Source organism: Peromyscus leucopus, chromosome 8a (assembly GCF_004664715.2).
Source record: "Peromyscus leucopus breed LL Stock chromosome 8a, UCI_PerLeu_2.1, whole genome shotgun sequence".
NCBI lineage: Eukaryota > Metazoa > Chordata > Mammalia > Rodentia > Cricetidae > Peromyscus > Peromyscus leucopus.
The window spans coordinates 39692735-39710941 of record NC_051085.1 but is presented as its reverse complement, the minus strand read 5'-3'; the positions used below and the strand labels follow the sequence as shown (position 1 = coordinate 39710941).

The following is an 18207-nucleotide window of genomic DNA, read 5'->3' as shown; positions in this document are numbered from 1 at the left end:
GAGCTGAAGTTATGACAAGTGCTATCAAGAAATGATGTGAGGGTTGCTGGGCAGAGACTTCCATCCGTAAAATGTTTGCTATAGAGACAGGAGGACCTCCAGACAATGTCCACATTAAAAATAAAAGCAAGCAAGCAAACAAACAACAAAAAAGATGGATGTGGTGGCAGGGGCTGGGAAGTTCATGCTAGAGAACTGGAGACAGGCAGAGCCTTGGTGCTTTCTGGCCAGCCTCTAGGTTACTTGGTGAATTCAAAGCTAGTGAGGGACCTAGTCTCAAAATCAAAACAAAAACAAAAACCAAACAAACAAAGAAGCAACAAGAACCAGAGTGAACATGCCCTGATGAGAAGACAGCCAAGATGGTTCTCTGGCCTCCAAATGTACACACATAGTCACGCATGCTCCCACACACCTATGGGCCTGTTCACATATAAATGAACACACACACACACACACACACACACACACACACACAGAGAGAGAGAGAGAGAGAGAGAGAGAGAGAGAGAGAGAGAGAGAGAGTGTTGAAATGAGCCTGTGAGACAAAGACATGGAAGGCTGTGTGGCTGTCACACAGCATGGCCAGGGAAGTTCTTTCTGAAGGAGATCCTTGGGAGACAAGAATAATAAAAGCCGAGGGCAGAGGGTACAGTTTGGGTAGATGTGACAGTGGCAAAGACAGACTATGTTCAGTGCCCACCCTAAAATGCTGTTACATGCTGCTTGCCGAATGGGATAGCTGGGCTTCTAGGGCACCGACTCTTCGGATAAAGAAAACTGCTGACCTTACATGGGGTTTTAGGAAGCCTAGAGTCCAGGGATTAAAGGGCTTCCTAAAGCATTTATGGATTGAGTTGAGGCTAAGGAGGTGCAGTTTCCAGAGCTGGGATGCTCCTGAGTGCCCTGGTTTAGTGGGGTAGATATGTGAAGTTGTCAATGATCTGTAGAATATTCCTTTACACTGCGTGAATATATGTCACCGTGACTGGTTTAATAAGGAAGCTGACTGCACTATAGCTAGGCCTGATAAGGTTAGGCTGAAGGACCAGAGAATGCTGGGAAGAAGAGGGACAGAGTCCGGGAGCTGTAAGGAGACACCGAGAGAAGCCAGATGGGCATGCGTACTGAGAAAAGGTTCAAGCCATACGGCAAAAAGCAAAAATAAGAAATTTGGATTCGTTTAAAATGTAAAAGTTAGTTAATAACAAGCCTGAGCTATTAGCTGAGCATTTATAATTCATATTAAGTCTCGGTGTTGGTTATTTGGAAACTAGTGGGACAGAAACTTCCACCTACATTGTTCCTATTGCCCCTTGTTACAGCAACCTGAGAATGGCCACTTGTTTTCTGAGATTTGGGGTTGTGGTAGAGAGTCACCTTCAGATGGGCTGAGGGAAAAACTCAAAGCAGGAACATGAGGCAGAAACCACGGAGGAACACTGCTGAGTGGTTTGCGGCCACTCCTTGCTAGCTCAGCTACTGTTCTTGTACCGCCTAGGCTCATCTGCCCAGGGCTGGCACTGCTCACAGTTGGGGACTCAACTAGCAGTCAAGAAAATGTCCTCACAGATGTGCCCCCAGATGCACACACAAAATCAACTATTACAAGTCCTTCACCCAGAGGGCCAAGCAGACAAATCTGAAGGTCAAGTGTGGACTCTGATGCTAAATCTAGCTAGCTTCCAGCCAATGTCCAGCTCTGCGATGCCTAGACAGAATCAAACGTAGGAGGCTGAAGCATAGTGAGAACAGGCAGATATATAACCCCTTCCTCCACTTTTTTAAAAGCCCAGGTCTCTAACACTGGCTGGCCTTGAATTCCTTATTTTGATTTCTTTTCTGTTGCTATGATAAGACACCATGACCGAAAGCAGCTTACAGAAGAAAGCGTTCATTTGGGCTTACCTTTCCAGAAGAATAAGAGTCCAAGCATGGTAGCAAGAGGCTGGCATTGGGGCAGGAGCAGGAAGCTGAGAGGTCACATCGTCAAAAAAAGCACGAAGCAGAATGAACCAGAAGTGAAAAGAGGCTTTAACCTCTCCAGGTCTGTCTCCAATGATGTATTTCATCGAGCCGGGCTCCTAAGCCTCCCCAAAGAGCACCTGCTAACTAGGGACCGTGTTCAGATCCTTGAGACTAGGGGGCAGTCTTATTTAAACCACTATACTGAATAGCACCTTGACTTTCTGATCCGCTTACCTCCACCTCCCATGTGCTGAGATTTCAGGCCTGTAGCACTGGTGGACAAAGCTATCCTCTGAACCAAACTGCTACCAGAATCTGCTGGGGTCCAACTGCCCCTGCTTACCAGAGGTCATCACAACTGGGCTTGTTGTATTGTTGATGTTCCCTCTTGGAAGGGAGGGATGGGGAGAGCCATTACCCTCACCTGCCTAGCCAGCCCTCCCAACCAGTTATATCCAATTCAGCCCTAATCATTTGTGACCGGCGGCTCTGGGAGGGGCTAGAACATGTAGGTGGGAAAGATGAGGGGAGGAGAGGGGCCTCCATGAGGAAGTGAAGTCGTCATCCCAGCCGGGTGTAGACTTTTCCAGGGTGGGTACTTTAAGGCCACCCACACTCCTGGCTGTAAGTGAGCCTGAAAATCTCATCGGCTCTGCTGGGTAAACGCTGGTGAAATTATTGTTGTTGGGACCTCAGGAGGAAGAGGTGGCACTGTTTGTCACTTTCCAAGGGAAGAAATCTTAGCAACAACGAACACACCTAGTTTATGAGGTACTAGGGTTCAAATCTAAGCCCTGATGCATGATAAGGAAGGATTCTAGCAGCCGACCTACGTCCCAGCCCCAGTCACACCATTTTGACTCCCTAGGGGATTGTGAACACATCTTGAGCCTGCAGGAGGACCACTTTCAGTCATTAAAATACAGAACTACCCAAGACTCCTTCCTCTGCCCCAGCATAAGGAAAGGCGGTGGGACGTCCTTTCCTCCAGAGAGCACTAGGCGCCCCTGGAGAACTGGCCCCGCCCCTTCTCTCGGCTTCTCGGTTTGTAACCAGACGTCAACTCCACCACAACCTGAGGCTGGGCTGCCTCTGATTAAGGAACAAGTGGCTATGTGCCAAAGATGCTGCAGAGCCCGGTCACCGTGTCCTGGAAGGGGGTCTGCCTGGAGAATCCCCCTGGGACTACATTCTAAAACAGTGGTTCTCAACCTGGGGGTCATGACCCCCCTGTGGGGGGATTGAATGACCCTTTCACAGGGGTCACCTAAGACCATCAGAGAACACAGATATTTACATTCTGATTCATAACAGTAGCAAAATTAGTTATGCAGTAGCAAAGAAATAATTTAGGGTGGGGGGGGTCGCAACACCACGAGAAAATATATTAAAGGGTCGCAGCATTGGAAGGTTGAGAAGCATTGCTCTAAGGACTCTTGATCAAAGACATCAGGTTTGAAACACTAAATAAGGGGGCATTTCTTGGGATATCTCTCAGGAAACAGGATTTAACACCATGAGAAACCCCAGAAGGTAGTTCAAACTCACAGCCTACAGTGGGCTCCTAACAGCTTAGAAAAAGTGACAGAAATATTGAAGGCCAAGATTTGTTGGGCACACAGCAGAGGAAGGAATGAAAGTCACCAGGGAAGAAGGCATGCTAGAACAGGGACACTGAGCTAGACGCCCCATCAGAGAATTATGTGTGAGGACAGGACTTCATTATTCACCAGGACCATTGGAAAAACACTGGGAGGAAAGACTGAGGTGGATCTCCTCTGGCTTGTTAGAACAATGTGGATGATGAGGAGACCATGATGGATCGGGCAGCAATAGGAAGTGCAGAAGCCAGGTGTGGTGATCACGTAATGCTGACCTCGAAATGATGGTCAAGGGGGCCTGGTCTGGAGAATATTATTTGAAGATGTGTTACACTTTTTTATGCTGTGGAACATTTGCTTAATGATGTAAAGACGTGTTGCATTCTTTTATGTTGCATTTGTTTAACTCTGTGAAGCTGTGTTGCTTTGCCCCTCAAAAACACCTGATGGTCTAATAAAAGCTGAATGGCCAATAGTGAGGCAGGAGAAAGGATAGGCAGGGCAGGCAGGCAGAGAGAATAAATAGGAGAAATCTGGGAGGAAAGGAAGGAGGAGCCAGAGAGCAAGGAGAAGAGGATGCTAGGGGCCAGCCACCCAGTCACATAGCCAGTCACAGAATAAGAGTAAAAGTAAGATTTACAGAAGAAAAGGAAAAGGCCCAGAGGCAAAATGTAGATGTGATAATTTAAGAAAAGCTGGCTAGAAACAAGCCAAGCAAAGGCCAGATATTTATAATTAAGAATAAGCCTCTGTGTGATTTATTTGGGAACTGGGTGGCAGGCCCCCCCAAAATGGTAAAAAAAACAAAAATTACAGAGACAAGATCCCTGGTGCTCACTGGTCAGACAGCCTCACCTAATCAAGCTCCAGGTTCAAAGAGAGACCCTGGCTCAAAAAAGAAGATGGAGAGCAACTGAAAACATTCAGCATCAAACCTCTGATCTCCACATCTGGGTATGTGGGTACATTCTCTCTCCCTTTCCTCTCTCTCATGCAATGGAAGAACTGCAGTGCAGGTTCATTGTACTAACTATGAGACTGAATTGATAGCTTCTGGAGTACTAGAGTGCTGTAGGATGCTGGGGAGATGGACTCATGAGACTGTAAGTGGTACTGTGCTCCAAACTTGGATCTATAAGAATCGCTGCATCATAAAGCATGCAGAGCTGGCAACGCCCATCATAAGATGCAAATGATGGACTCTCACCAATATAAATACTTATTTGCATGTGAGCTGGGGAAAACATTCGTGTACAAACAATGGGCTCTGCCTGGTATGCCATCTGATTCCCAGGATACCAGCTATAGAGTGCAGTGTGTCACCTGTGGGCGGAGATAATGGAGACACTGAAAGGCCTTTTTTTTTTTACCTTGTCGTTGTAATTTCTCAAATGAACAGTTATAAAATGTCTAATACGAGCCTCACTCATGAAAGGCAAGCCCAGCCCATCCTTTTTTTCAGTTATTTTTTGATCTGTAGTTAGTTGACTTCAGGGATACAGAACTCGTGGATATGGAGAGCAAATTGTGTGTGTGTGTGTGTGTGTGTTCATTCTTGCCCCCACATGAAAGGTGACAGATTTCAATTAAAATTCTCCAGAAATACTCAAAGAATGGCAAGGCACCCAAAGTTAAGACTGTTCCCGCCGGTTGTGGTGGCGCACACCAGTAGGATTTGCTGAAGGAGGCAGAGGCAGGAGGATCATGAGTTCGAGGCCAGCCTGGGCTATACATTTTGGGCTGGAGAGATGGCTCAGAGGTTAAGAGCACTGGCTGTTCTTCCAAAGGTCCTGAGTTCAATTCCCAGCAACCACATGGTGGCTTATAACTATCTATAATGAGATCTGGTGCCCTCTTCTGGCCTGCAGGCATACATGCAGACAGAACACTGTATACATAAATAAATCTTTAAAAAAAAAAGACTGTTCCCAACAGACAGACCAAATACTCACTTATTTCTCTCTAATCCTTAGAAAAATGAAGTGGAAATTTATCGCTGGTGCTTTCTAGATTTCAGGCATGAGAAAGGTCATCCACTCTGCTCCCGTGAAGCTTGGAGTATGACCTAGCTCACTAGCAGAAGTGGTCCTCACTCCAGGAAAAGCAGCAAAGCCAAGGACATGACGTGAGCCTAGATTCTTCTTGTCCTGTATATTACTCACATCTGTGAAACCGCATCCCTCTACAAACCACACCAGCTAAACAACTGGTCCATCCATCACTCACGCTTTAGGATGCTCTCTTCTGGTGGTTTTCCTTATGTCTTTAGAGGCACTACAATGCCTGTGATATTCTGTCTTTTTTTTGCCCCCACCCCCAGCACGGTCTGGGCCTCATTGCTTTTCACTTCATATACAGTAAAGTACTCAAGGATTCTGCAGCAGTAGAACAATTACACAGAACGTAGAGATAAAACTGTTCAGGGGGATCAAGAGGATGGATGGGAGGTGGGGAGAAGAGGGAAGAGATGCAGTACGAGGAAAAATATGTTCAACAGAAAATAGGCAATTCTTTGAAAACTTAAGAAAATTTAAATGTACATACAAACAAAAAGTTTCAAATATTGACTTTATAATTGTTTTATTCAAAACAAACTTAAAAACCTAATAAATATCTTTAAAATGGGGATTTAAAATCATTTTATAATTAGTTCTAATGCTGTTCACCTTGCCTTCAAACAAATAATTGATATATTAAGTTCAAGATTTCAGATATCTACATACATTCTAATGTTTTTTAGGTATGCAAAAACCCAACATGACCTTCCTAAGATTTACAAGAAATGATCTGTGTGCCCCCATGTGGTTGAAAATTGACCCAAGGCGGGGTTGGGGTGGGGCGGTATCGTTTGTGACTATGTGAAGTGCTTTGTTTTCTACACAGACTGAGAAGAGTTTTAATTCTTCCCTGGAAGATGTATGTAAAATGGTATCAAGGGTTCTGCATGGGAAGCCTTGTGATGCTTTGGCCTGTGCAGTTCAACTTCCAGATATTATCACACGTTGTCAATGGCAACCGACAGCAGCTTCAGAAGCTTGTGAGAAAGAGGAAGAGTGTGGTTTATTCTGGATGCACACAACCTGGAATGGAGCAAGGGGCACCAGGGCGTCATAGTAAAATAAATACTTCCGCACACTTGGATCCCAACACTAAAGCACGCTGGAATTCTGATGGGCAGAACCGGAAAGGGACTCAGAGACTCAACTCATACAAATACCAAAAAAAACCCACACAAATCAAATGGTGCAAAAAAATCTTTTTAATCTAAAAATTCATTTCCCAGGGCTAGTTAATAGCCAACCCCTACCAATTTTATCAGTTCCTTTCCCTAACAAGAGTCAGCATTTTCTTCAAAGTGAGATAATAGATAATTGATTTTGGTAAACCTTCTAAGTTAGAACCCGGTGCTGCAAGCAGTTCAGGGGGAAAAAAATAGCTGTATTCTTTTTCTTTGGTATAACCAAAAGGATATCCAAAAGTTAGCAAATGTCGACGTTTCAAGTGACAGACTGCCACTTGTAAGTTTAAACTCTGGTTTTAAAACAAAACAACTCTTTTTAAAAGGAAAAGCTTCACCCACAGTTCTACAGTGCACGTTTTCTGGTTTAGTTCTGAAAATATTTTGTTTAAGAAGCAGGAAACAAAACCCAGCAGCATCACTCACTCCCCGTCTCCTCCTTCTCTCAGGAGACCCAGCTCTTCTTGCCTCGCTTACCTCATTCTCCGACACCCACCATCACCTCAACTGGCAAGGGCTTGGTTGCAACTCTAGGGAATTTATGTTAACAAAAAACAAAAACAAAAAGCATCCACCCACGCTTCTGACATCAGGCTAGAAGTGTGTGCAGGAGGCACAGGACACAGCCTCAACACGTCCATTTGTGTTTTTACTAGAGGAGGAGGAAGCAGCCAGCAGCAGCAGCAGCAGCAGCAGCAGCAGCAGCAGCAGCAGCAGCAGCAGCAGCAGGGCCCCTTCCCCACAAAAGCACCCGGACCATTGAGTTGCTTAGCCATTTTCCAGCCCCTTCGTGGTTTCCCTGTGTGTCTCGAGCTATAGCGCCTGGGCATCCATGTTTAGGACCAGCCCAATGCCTCTTAGAAGTAACAGCTCCAAGTCTCTGCTTAGTGAACTTACTCATTCCCATACCCATAATGCTTTGAAAGCAGTTACCATCATGGTCCAGAAGTCTCCACGACTCTTTTTTACCTTAACTCTTTTTTTCTCCTAATTCTATACACAATGTTAGTGTGTGTATGTGTTAGAATGAAGCGTTCAAAAAACACACATGTACACACACCCGGCATTTTTGGGAAAAACAGACAAACAAACAAACAAAAATCTTCCCCAGGAAGCACTTTCAGAAGTTGAAGCTTCTACTTGCTTTTAAGCCACGTGGCGAGTGAGTCCTAAAGTGACCCGCAAGGCTGAGACCTCCCCAACACCAATGCTGAGTGGGGTCCCCACAAGCCAGGAAAAGGCCACATAGACTTCCGAGAGTGATGCACTGCCTGCCCGCCTCACTCAAGAGAGGCAGGTTCTGACCCTAACTCTTCAGTACCCCCACAGTGCTCCGAGAGACCTTTGCCCTCTGCCCTCCCCAGCCCGTCCACAGAGGCAGGCTCCTCCCTACACAGCAGGCTGTCCCGGTCCACCATCTGCCCCTCCAGCCTGTCCAGAGAGCATCCCCTGGCAGCATCCAGGGCCCTGGGCTCTCTGTTGTCCGCTGGCTCGGTAGGTTCTCCCTCTCCCTCGGAGATGACGGTCATCGGGCTGCTCTGGATGCGGTTCCGCACGCTGTACCGGCTGCTGGCCGCAGAGGGTGGCGTCCGGCTGCGGCTGTACCGAGGGCCTGAAAAGGACAGACTCCGAGGCATCAGGCCTTCGTTCTTGGCCCACTCCTCCTGGGCCCTCCTGTTCTTGTTGGGGGAGCAGCTGGACGGGCTGTCCGGGACGTCTGGCGAAGGCTCCGACCTGGATCGCTGGAATCGAGGGTCCGTGGACTTGAGCATCTCCGCGGCCGACATGCGAGCGCTGGTGTCCGCGCGACTCCCCTTCTTCAGCAGCAGCGCCTTGAAGCTGTCGCTGCTGGTAGCACTCTTTTTCATGCTTCTCTGAATGGACCCTACTTGCTTCGGAGAGGCCAGGCTAGGGGCGGCACCCGTGGGGGTCACCGGCGGGGAGGGAGAGTGATTCCGGGTGTGGTCATCTTCTGAGTCTTTCCGGCCAAGGACTTTCCTTTTGGATCTAAAATAAAAGAAAATTGAGACTAAGGTCAATCCTCAGCAACCCTCGCTGCAATCACCTGTCACCTTCCAGTCACCTTACTGAAGACACAGACAGACACACAGACACACACACACACACACACACACACACACACACACACAGACACTCCAACCATTATAGATGAGCCCAAGAGCTTCTCTGATATTATTTACCACGGAAGTCAGGGCACCAAATGCCCCCTCCCCATGACAGCAGAATGCACCTGAAGTAATTTTGTTCAACAATTCTGCGCAACAGTTAACAAGAGCAATGAATGAAATAAGAACAGCTTCAAATTATGGAGCTGGAAAAGAGTTTGGAAAGGGTCTAGTCTGATTGTGTATTAAATAAAGGAACTGAAATCTAGACAATGATCCCCCTACACACACACACACACACACACACACACACACACACACACACACACACAGCACAACTCAGTCTTGATGGACTTCTTTCCATGTATACACATCTATATCGCTTACACTGATTACCTACCCACCAGAGCTACTCTGCCTTCTCAATCTTCCAGACACTAACCTGGGCCATGATGTTTTGATTTGGTTTTAAATGGTCAGAGTGTGCTGAGACACAAAAAACCACAACCACACTCTCTGCAACTTAGGGCCTTAATTGTAGATATAGAACTAAAGGGATGGCAAGATTTAAAAACAAAAAACAAAAAAAAAACCCTGCTGTTTCTCAGGGGCCAGCTGCCTCTAAAAAATGAGTTAAATTTAAACTTCTGATGTCTCTGATTACTCTGTGTGTGTGTGTGTGTGTGTGTGTGTGTGTGTGTGTGTGTGTGTTTAAAGCTGATGGCTATAACAGGCATTTAAATAGTTAACGATGGCTTAAAGTCTAATTACTTCAATAAATATAAAAATGTCACACCTCAACTGGTGTTCTACGCTTTCCATCTGGCTTTAAATCTGAAGAGAATTAATTTGCATGATAAAACTGGAAAGCAATGCTTCAGTTTGGATAGTCTTTATATTACATCATGAATTTAGGTGCTGAAGGACATGAACGTAAAGTTCTAAGTGCCCCAGGCCTCGGATGGACTCTGATTACATCTGCTAATTAGGTACTAATCCCCCAACAGAAACCAGCACATAACCGAGCTCTTCTCTTTTCAATCCACTCCTAAGGCTACTTGGCCTCTAATTCTCCCATGTGTGCGGAGAATAATACAAACTGGCTCATTTCTGTATCTGTAATAGATAGCACTGTCCCTGTGGCAGAGACCACACATTCCTCGGTGCCTTCTGAAGGCTGCCAAAATCAAATATAGAAGAGATCCTTGGAATATTTTTAGGAAAAAAATCTGCAGTAAGTTGCTCCCCAACCGTCTGATTTCCTCAAGACTGAGTATTTAGTACACACAGCAACTTGGCAACGCACATCCCTGTGGCTTGTGATTATAAATACAGATTCCTGTATATTTAGAAACCCAGTGCATTCCAGCCTAAATGAAAGACATTAGGTCTCAGAAGAATTTCCTAGCAGTTAAGTTTCGATTGGTTTCATTTAACTCAGAAAATATTTATTGAGGGCTTAGAATGTGTCCAACATGGCTACAGTAGAAACATCTGCGTCAACCGCTACAAAGGTCACTTAATTTGCTTTCGAAAGATACATTTCTCATTCCCCTGATCTGAGAAAGAACTGGGTAGCTAGCTCCCTTTTTATTTCTAATGAGATCAGAGGAACCAGTGACCATAAAGGGGTTGGTTTTGGGGTCTTTTAGACCAGTGCTATAGCTGAGAGACAAGATAAAGACATGCACATAATTCTTTGTTGTCTCAACTTGGTAACTCAGATTCCAGCTTGCTTCCCCCACGTCAGAGGCTTCTATGTTGTACAGAGTTCCAGCGAAGGGTGGGACTTTGTTCTATGGCATGCAACAACCTTTTTATTCAAACTCTAAGAGTCTGGGAGCTGTGCTGGCATGGGTTATTTTATACAGAGAATCAAATGATTCTATAGGATACTTGGTCTCAGAAGGAAAACAAGGGACCGTCACTCGGGTCCAAATGAAGTCTTTACAGTATAGAAATATTCACAAGAGTTATCAGAAAATCCGGTAGTAAGGAAATCTAAGCAGCAAGAGCATTTCCTTACATAGCATTGAAGTACTTGTACATATCTGAATATGATGCCGCTGTGGAGAGACTCAGTTGTATACAGCCCAGCAACATAATAAACAAGGATACAATATGGAATCAGTGACTCTCAAGGGGAACTGTCTAAACACAGGTAACAATTCCCTTTGAAAAACCGACTGACTGTACTTCTTTAAAATGCCAGCAGGTGGCGCTACAGGCCTATAGTAGTAAATAAAGAGTCCTTTTCTGCCCCTGCAAAAGGATCATTATTACTCCTTGAGGGGACTCATCCCTGCATGGGTACCAGCAAAGCTCTGGGACGTGGAAGAAGCAAGTGGAAAGGCTTTAGATCTAGATGTGGTGGACAACTTTAGGGCGATGGTATGTTCCTGACACAACAGGACAGATATACAAACGAACTCACAGCTATATAAAACGCGCACGAGCTCAAGCTAGACAAAATTCCAGCACGAAAGAGGGCAAGTGGGCACCAAGTCACACCCCTCATCAAGAAGCTAGTCACAAATGATAGCTGTTTCGAGAGGAAACGTCAGTTTTCTTCAATGTAGCAACCCTGGGTATATCAACCACACTCCAGGGCAGCTCACGTACAGCTGGTCAACACAAATTGGACTCCATGGTTTCTAGTGGCTTTAAAAAAAAAATTTTTTTTTTTTTGAGGGAAAGATTACGATGTTGGCTGGGGGCAGATCTTGGAGAAATTGGGGACAAAAAAAAAAAAAGAAACATATACTCTTGATGAAACATTGAAGGAGCAAAAAAAAAAAAAAAATTATGGGTTTTCTAAAACCAACCAAACAAAAAATGATAAATAAATCAACTAAAGCATTCTTAGGAAAAAGGCTCTGCAGAGCGAGTCTATGCACCCTCCAGTCCACAGAACGCAGCATTCCTCACCCTAGACTGGATCCAAATCTTGTAAACACTGGGTCACATGACTGACACACTAGCCGTCTTGCCAGTCACGGCTGTGTCTGCCGGGGAGGCGTCCCACTCTGTCTTCAATGTCACCGAAGAACTCAGTGGAACAAAGTAAAAGGAAATCTAAGTCTACGAAAGACACTGAGAAATGAGGAACGCTGAAGGAGCCATGCCTGGCTGTCAGAAGAAATTTCAAGACAACAGAGGCGCCTTCTGGAGGGAGGAAGTGGGAAAGTGTATGAAAGCATGACAAAGGAGTTTCCCATACCTGTGAATGGCTGCAAACAGGTCCTCTGTGGTCCTGGGTCTAGTAGGGGTCATCACGTCATCACTCCCTTCCTCCTTAGAGAAGTCCCCGGTGGCGTCTGGGGAGGAAGCAGCTGTGGTGGGTTCCCGCAGCCCAGCTGGAGAGAAGAAAAGGGGGCAAACACAAAAAGGCCGTGACTAGTGACTAGCACTTCGGTCCTTGGCCCGGCGCTGAAACATACCGCTTCCCTGCCATGCCTGAGGATGCGAGAGCCGCGGGGAAGCCGGGTGTGTGTCTGCAGTTTGAGCTTTTAACAGAGAGAGGGAGACACAACCCTCGCTGTCAGGGCTCAGTATTTTCTGCTACAGACTTTGGACTAAGTTGCTCTTAAATCTTGTTAGAACATTTCTTTGTAGCTCTTCCTGAAACGGAGATGCCTCCTGCTACTACTGAATACCCAGTCTGCTGCAGAGCCAACCCTCCCCGCTCCCCCCTTTCCCTCTCTTCTCTTGGATCTGGAGTTTTTTTTTTTTAAAATTTCACGAAGCAGCTTGGGTAATGAGGTGTCAGGAGCCCACACAACTACAGCCGGCTTTCCCCCCTAAGTCTGGGCTGCTTCACCTGGTTCCATGGAGTGCTCGGCAGCCCTGGTTGGCTCGGCTCCAGAGGATCAGAGGAGGACAGCAGAGAGCCGCCAGGCTTACCTTCTCTGCCCCGTTGAGACAGGCAGCTCCCCGCATTGTCCTCACCATCCACGCTGCTCTCGGCGGACTCTTCCTGCGTGGGGCCCGGGGAGGCACTGGGCTGGACCATGGGGGCATTGGTTTCCACGCTGCCAGGGGACAAGGACCCTGCAGCTCCTCTTTCCGGAACCGGACTGCCGGGGGTGGGGGCCGGAGCATGAGAACCACCAGCTCGGGATGCTGGGCTGGCTGTCTCCTCCTGGCTGTGCACAGCCTCCCCCTCTGCCCGGGTAGGGCTGGGCACGCCTGGGAATGCTGCGCTCCCGTTCTCTGTGGGCTCCTCCGCTGTGAAATCTCTCTGCGGAGGTGGTACCACCAGGAACAGTTTGGGCTTCTTGGAGATGGGGGGTGGCTTCCTGCTGGGTGAAGAGTCGGGGAGCGGAGTGGTCCTGAGGCTGGGCCCTGGACTCGGAGCTCCATCACTGCGGCTCGGAAGGCCGCCACGCTCGGCTGCACTGTCATGGTCACCCTGACTCTGGCTCTTGGCAGGCGTCGGAAGCAGCGAGCTCGTCACAGAGGCAGGCTGGCTTTCACTCTCCATTTCATTTATGCTATTTCGGGATTTGAGGAGAGCAGATGGCTTTAAGTGATACTGTGGAGCAGTCGGGGTTCGTTGTTCCTGAGCGGATGGTTCAGAAACCGGGGCGGCCTCGGCGCCTGAGTTCTTTCTCACTGGCTTCAACTGCACCATCTGCAACGCTTCTGTGGTGATCAGGGGCATGGGGGGTCGGCAGCCCTCCTCCTTGCTGGCAGGCCGCCTGACGGCCTCCCTGGAGGATTCGGACTGGCTAGAGTTCTTGCAAGGAGGCCTGTTGTCTCTCATGAATTTGGGGTCCAGGGGTGGGGCGGGAGGGGGTTCTGATGGGGGCAAGAAAGGTGGAGGTGCTGGCAAGGGGGGTGAGGCTCTCGGAAGAGGGGGGCTAAGAGCCGTGGGGGGAGGAGAAAGGCACCTGTCTGTGGGGGAGCAGAAGGGAGCAAGAGCTTCTGGTGGTGGAGGGGGGAACACTGGAGAGGGAGGCAGAGGAGAGCCCTCGGAGCAATCTGCTAGAGGAGGAGGCGGTGGGAGAAAAGGGGACCTGTCCGCCAGGCAGGGGGAGGGCAGAGGGGGGAGAGGCGGGGGAGGAGCAAGGGGCGAGGCCAGGGCTGCGTCCAGTTTCCTCACGGCACCACTTCCTTCAGTCGAAGTATTAGAGGAGAGGGACGTGGACGAGGAGGAGACGGACACTGAGGAGATCAGGGACGACTTCCTTTCTGGTACCTTGGGCTTGGCCTTCCCCTTCCCATTTGCTGGCGACATCGATTTTAAAAACACAGGCACAGGCGTGAGCGCGGTGGGCGTATTGGACTGGCTGGAATACCCGCTGGACGGAGAGGTGACTCTCTGTGACTTCTCTGGCGAGGTGATCTTTGGTCTACCCGAGCCGCCAGGCACTTGGGGCATTGGGACTCCGGACCCCTCTGGGATGGGGCGGACAGGCCCATTTCCAGTGGGCGCCTCGCCGCTGCGGCCAGAGCCGGCCCCCGGGGGGTTCCCTGGATCTTCCTGCAAGCTTGTGTAGTCAATGTAGTAGCCCCAAGGGTCTGCGTATTCCGACTTGACGCTGCTGGTGTCGCTCTGCGACGGAGTGACCCCGCGCAGAGAGGACACGTGGGGCGTGGTGGTGGAGGCCATGCTGCTCCCTTCACTGACAATGCTCTGGCTCCTGGACCGAGGGGGCCAGGGCTCCTCAAAGTCGCTGCACGGGCTCTGGGAAGGGGAGCTGCCGCCCTTTCCAGGGAGGCTTTGCTGCAGCGAGTGCTGGAGCGAGGCGATCAGGCTCTCGTTGAGCACCTGCCCGTTGGACTGGCCGTTCTTCTTGGGGATCCTCCGCAGAGAGTCTGTCCGGGAGGGTGGCAGGGGTGGTTTCTTTGCTTTCTTCAGAGAGATGTTTCTGGAAAGGGATTTCTCCTGGTGACTGGCCTGGTCCCCGTGGCTTCTCGGCGCCCTGCCATCAAACACGTTGACCATGCTGTGCCTCGGGTTCCCAAAGCCATCACTGATAGGGTACGAGGTCCCTGCCGTCTCATGTCCAGAATCACTGTGGGCGCTCACGTAGTAACAACCGTCGTGGTCCTCTGAATATAGGGACCTGGCATCCTCTTTGACAGACGCCTGGTCCAAACTGCAGCTGCTCATGTTACTCGTGGGAGTAGAGCCACCAGGGGTGGCCGGGTGCGGCTTCAGAGGGGATGCCCGCCCATTGCTGGAGGCTTTGTATTCCCAGGGCTCAGAACCGCCATGCCCCCTCCCCCCTGAATAACTAGACTCGCTCTTGCCGTCCACATCTGGAGGGTGGGCAGGGAAGCTCAGGTTGTTTCTACAATGATAGGGTATGGCTTGAGACCCATTCTCCCTGTTTGCCGGGGCGCTGAGAGAGCCCTCTGAATCGCAGAGCGATAACAGCGTGGTGGCACTGGAGGCCGACGAGGCCAAAGCCTGCGAATGAATAAGATGACTCTCGTTCCAGTGATGACTGGGGGACCGATGGTCATCTTTCACAGAACATCTGGGCGTGGGGCGGTCTCTGGGTTTTATCTTTGAGTACGTGGAAGAGCCCGGCAGGCGACCGTCCAGCTGTCCCACACTCTGAGCAGTGTGAATGACAATAACCTCTGAGGAAGACAGTAGCGTGGCATTCGGGATGACGCTGGTCGAGTAGGAGGCATGAGGCGAAACCACACACGCTGGACTCGCTATGTTCTCACCCTCCGAGAACCTCAGTGGCTGGGACTTGGGTCTCAAAAGCACGCCAGACCTGGAGGCCCCTCCTAAATGTGCAAAGTTGTCATGGCCCCGGGAGCTACCCCCTGGGTAGGGAAAAGTATCATCCACATCCTCAGCAGAGCCCAGGGCACCCATCCTGGCCTCCAGGGAATAGGTGCTCGCTCTGGCCCCAGAACGGGGGAGGCTGTGGAAATCGGCATCGTGGTGGAGGCGAGACGGGAACACAATGCCGGCGGAGTCGCTCAGCACAGACATGTTGCCAGAGGAGCCCGAGAGGTGGCTCATCTGGGCAGCGATGCCTAGCCCTTTGTGCGCCCTGATCCTTCTCATTGACGGTGGGATGACTTTCACATCTTCAGTCTGACAGCTGGAGTCCCTGGTTTCCGAGCGCTGCCCGGGAGACCGATAGCTATCAAGCCTTCCTAGTGTAGGGTAGTGGTCTGGGGAGTACACTGAATGACCACTACCATCGTCATCTTGGCCAGTGACCGATGCTGGAGATAAAGCAGAAAGAGGCGTGTTATCTGAAAAGAGAAACCCATAGGTTACGGTCACCTGTACCTCAGTACCCTCTGATTCTGTTGTAATAATAATAAAAAAAACAAAACACTGTCAACAACAAAACCCCACAACCTTTCCCATTTGATTCAGTAGCCGGTTGAGCTTAACTATTCCTGGTATCTCCAAACCTTTACCATCAACTTCATGGATTTTTCTTTTTAACTGGCACTGTAAATCATCCTGGAACATGAATAATGCACATGGCATTCTTGGGTGCCCCCTTTGAGATCCTGGTTACTGAGTATGGTGGAAGATGTGCTTCTCGAGTAAGTGGCTTTTACAGAGTGTGGTGGTGCACACCTATAATCCCAATCCTGGGGAGGTAGAGCCAGACGGCCTTGAGTTCTAGGCCAGTCTGAGCTACATAGTGACACCTTGTCCCCGCAAACAACAGGACCTACGGAGATAGGTCAGGAAGAAAAGTGCTTGTCACACAATCATAAGGATCTGACTTCAGTCCCTAAAAACACACAGAACAGCCCGGCATATGGGTAGCCACCTTGGCTATGGAGATGGAGACAGGTGACCCCAGGGCCCACCGGGCATCCACTCTAGCCTATCTGGTAAACTTCAGACTAGTGAGAGACCCTGTCTCATAAAGCAAGGTGGGTATATCCTTCAGTCTTCACATGCACACATATCTGCATGGGCACTTGCCCCCACACATACCCCTACCCCACATCACAAGCACACGTTTACACACGCACCCCCAAACAACAGCAAAACCGCCAAATAACTGTTAGTAAACATTTCACTGCAGCCTTTCCCCCACTCGGTAACAGAGCAAAGAACAGCTTCCATCAAGCATCCAGTAAATGAAGCAGTCAGACAATCGGGCCGCAGAGATACCATTCAAACGATATTGGTCTGAAACCAGTGTTAATTACATTGATTCTCCGTGTCAGAAGGCAGCCCTAAGAAAAAGAAAATTGATTTATGGGCCCATCTGTGTTTCAAGCATTTCATTATCCATCTTAAGCCATTATCATCTGTCTGTTGGTGGCATTCAAACCGCACCAGCAATCTGCTGTGTTCTGGTTGGGGGAAGAGCCACGGAACCGATCCAGGGAACATTTCCTCAAATTAGGGGTATTTATCTCTTGAAGTTTACAACCAACCAGAGAGTGTTCAAAAGAGAAAAAAAGAAAGAAACACAAGAAGGGAGGAGACAAGAAGGAAGGGGAGATTAAAACTGTCACTGTGAAGAAACAGATGTCAAACCTCACAGAAAAGAACAGAGCTTAAAAAACAAATCGCCAAGCCAAGAACTTATCCAAAACACACCGAGAAATAAAACCAATCCCTGGGACAAATCAAATCCTTGAAAATAGTGGCAAAACCATGGTTTTTTTTTTTAATCAGTCAATATGAAATATGTACGGGGAGAGTAGACAAATATAATTATATACCAACAAAATAATCCTACCGGATTGTAAAATATGAAAACTCTTAACATGATATTCACATATATCACTGCATCATTTTGGGATTAAAGGTTATAGATCATATGAAAAGGGGGATGAGAAAAGTGGGGGAGCTTTAAGTGGAGAGGGAGAAAGGATAAAAAACACTAAGGATGTTTGAAAAAGCCATAGGGAATCATATTTTACATTTACCTAAAACTATATATAACATTTATGTGTTGTGCACATGGGTTTAATGGAGTTAAACAAATTTACAACACTTGGGATGATAATGCCCTCCTAAGGAATTATAGACCATCTAACAAAAACCTCAGTGCTAGGCATAAAGAAACAGCCTTTCGGGTCGCTGGTCAGGGGATGCCAAGTAACTCCCCAAATAATATAAGGTATTTATGTTGCCCTTGGTGGCCTCCCGGAAGTTGAAGTAAGTTCCTATTGCCGAAGACACCACTCTCTGGACAAAGGACTTGGAGGAAGTGAACTGAAAGCCTCCTCCTTTAGGACTAGCCTTCAGAGTACTATAACTATGTTTGCCACCAAGGGAGAAAAGCAATCAATAGTCCTACCCAGCTGTGATACTTAA

At 48.4% G+C, this 18207-nt stretch overlaps 1 protein-coding gene across 7 annotated transcripts in view; it reads right to left on the bottom strand.

Annotated features, from left to right (window-relative positions):
* Nucleotides 1-6808: 6808 nt before the first annotated feature.
* Nucleotides 6809-18207, bottom strand: part of Nhsl1 (NHS like 1) — a 229013-nt gene continuing 217614 nt past the window's right edge. For 6 of the 7 annotated variants that reach the window (XM_028860905.2, XM_037200379.1, XM_028860914.2 and 3 more), the window contains 3 exons: nucleotides 12837-16133; nucleotides 12154-12289; nucleotides 6809-8814 (listed from right to left, as the gene is read on the bottom strand). In XM_028860905.2, the coding sequence (XP_028716738.1) occupies nucleotides 8088-8814; nucleotides 12154-12289; nucleotides 12837-16133 (4160 nt within the window). In that variant the 3' untranslated portion in view covers nucleotides 6809-8087. Of the gene's footprint in view, nucleotides 8815-12153; nucleotides 12290-12836; nucleotides 16164-18207 lie in introns of all 7 variants that reach the window. The other variant, XM_037200378.1, reaches the window with a different exon arrangement.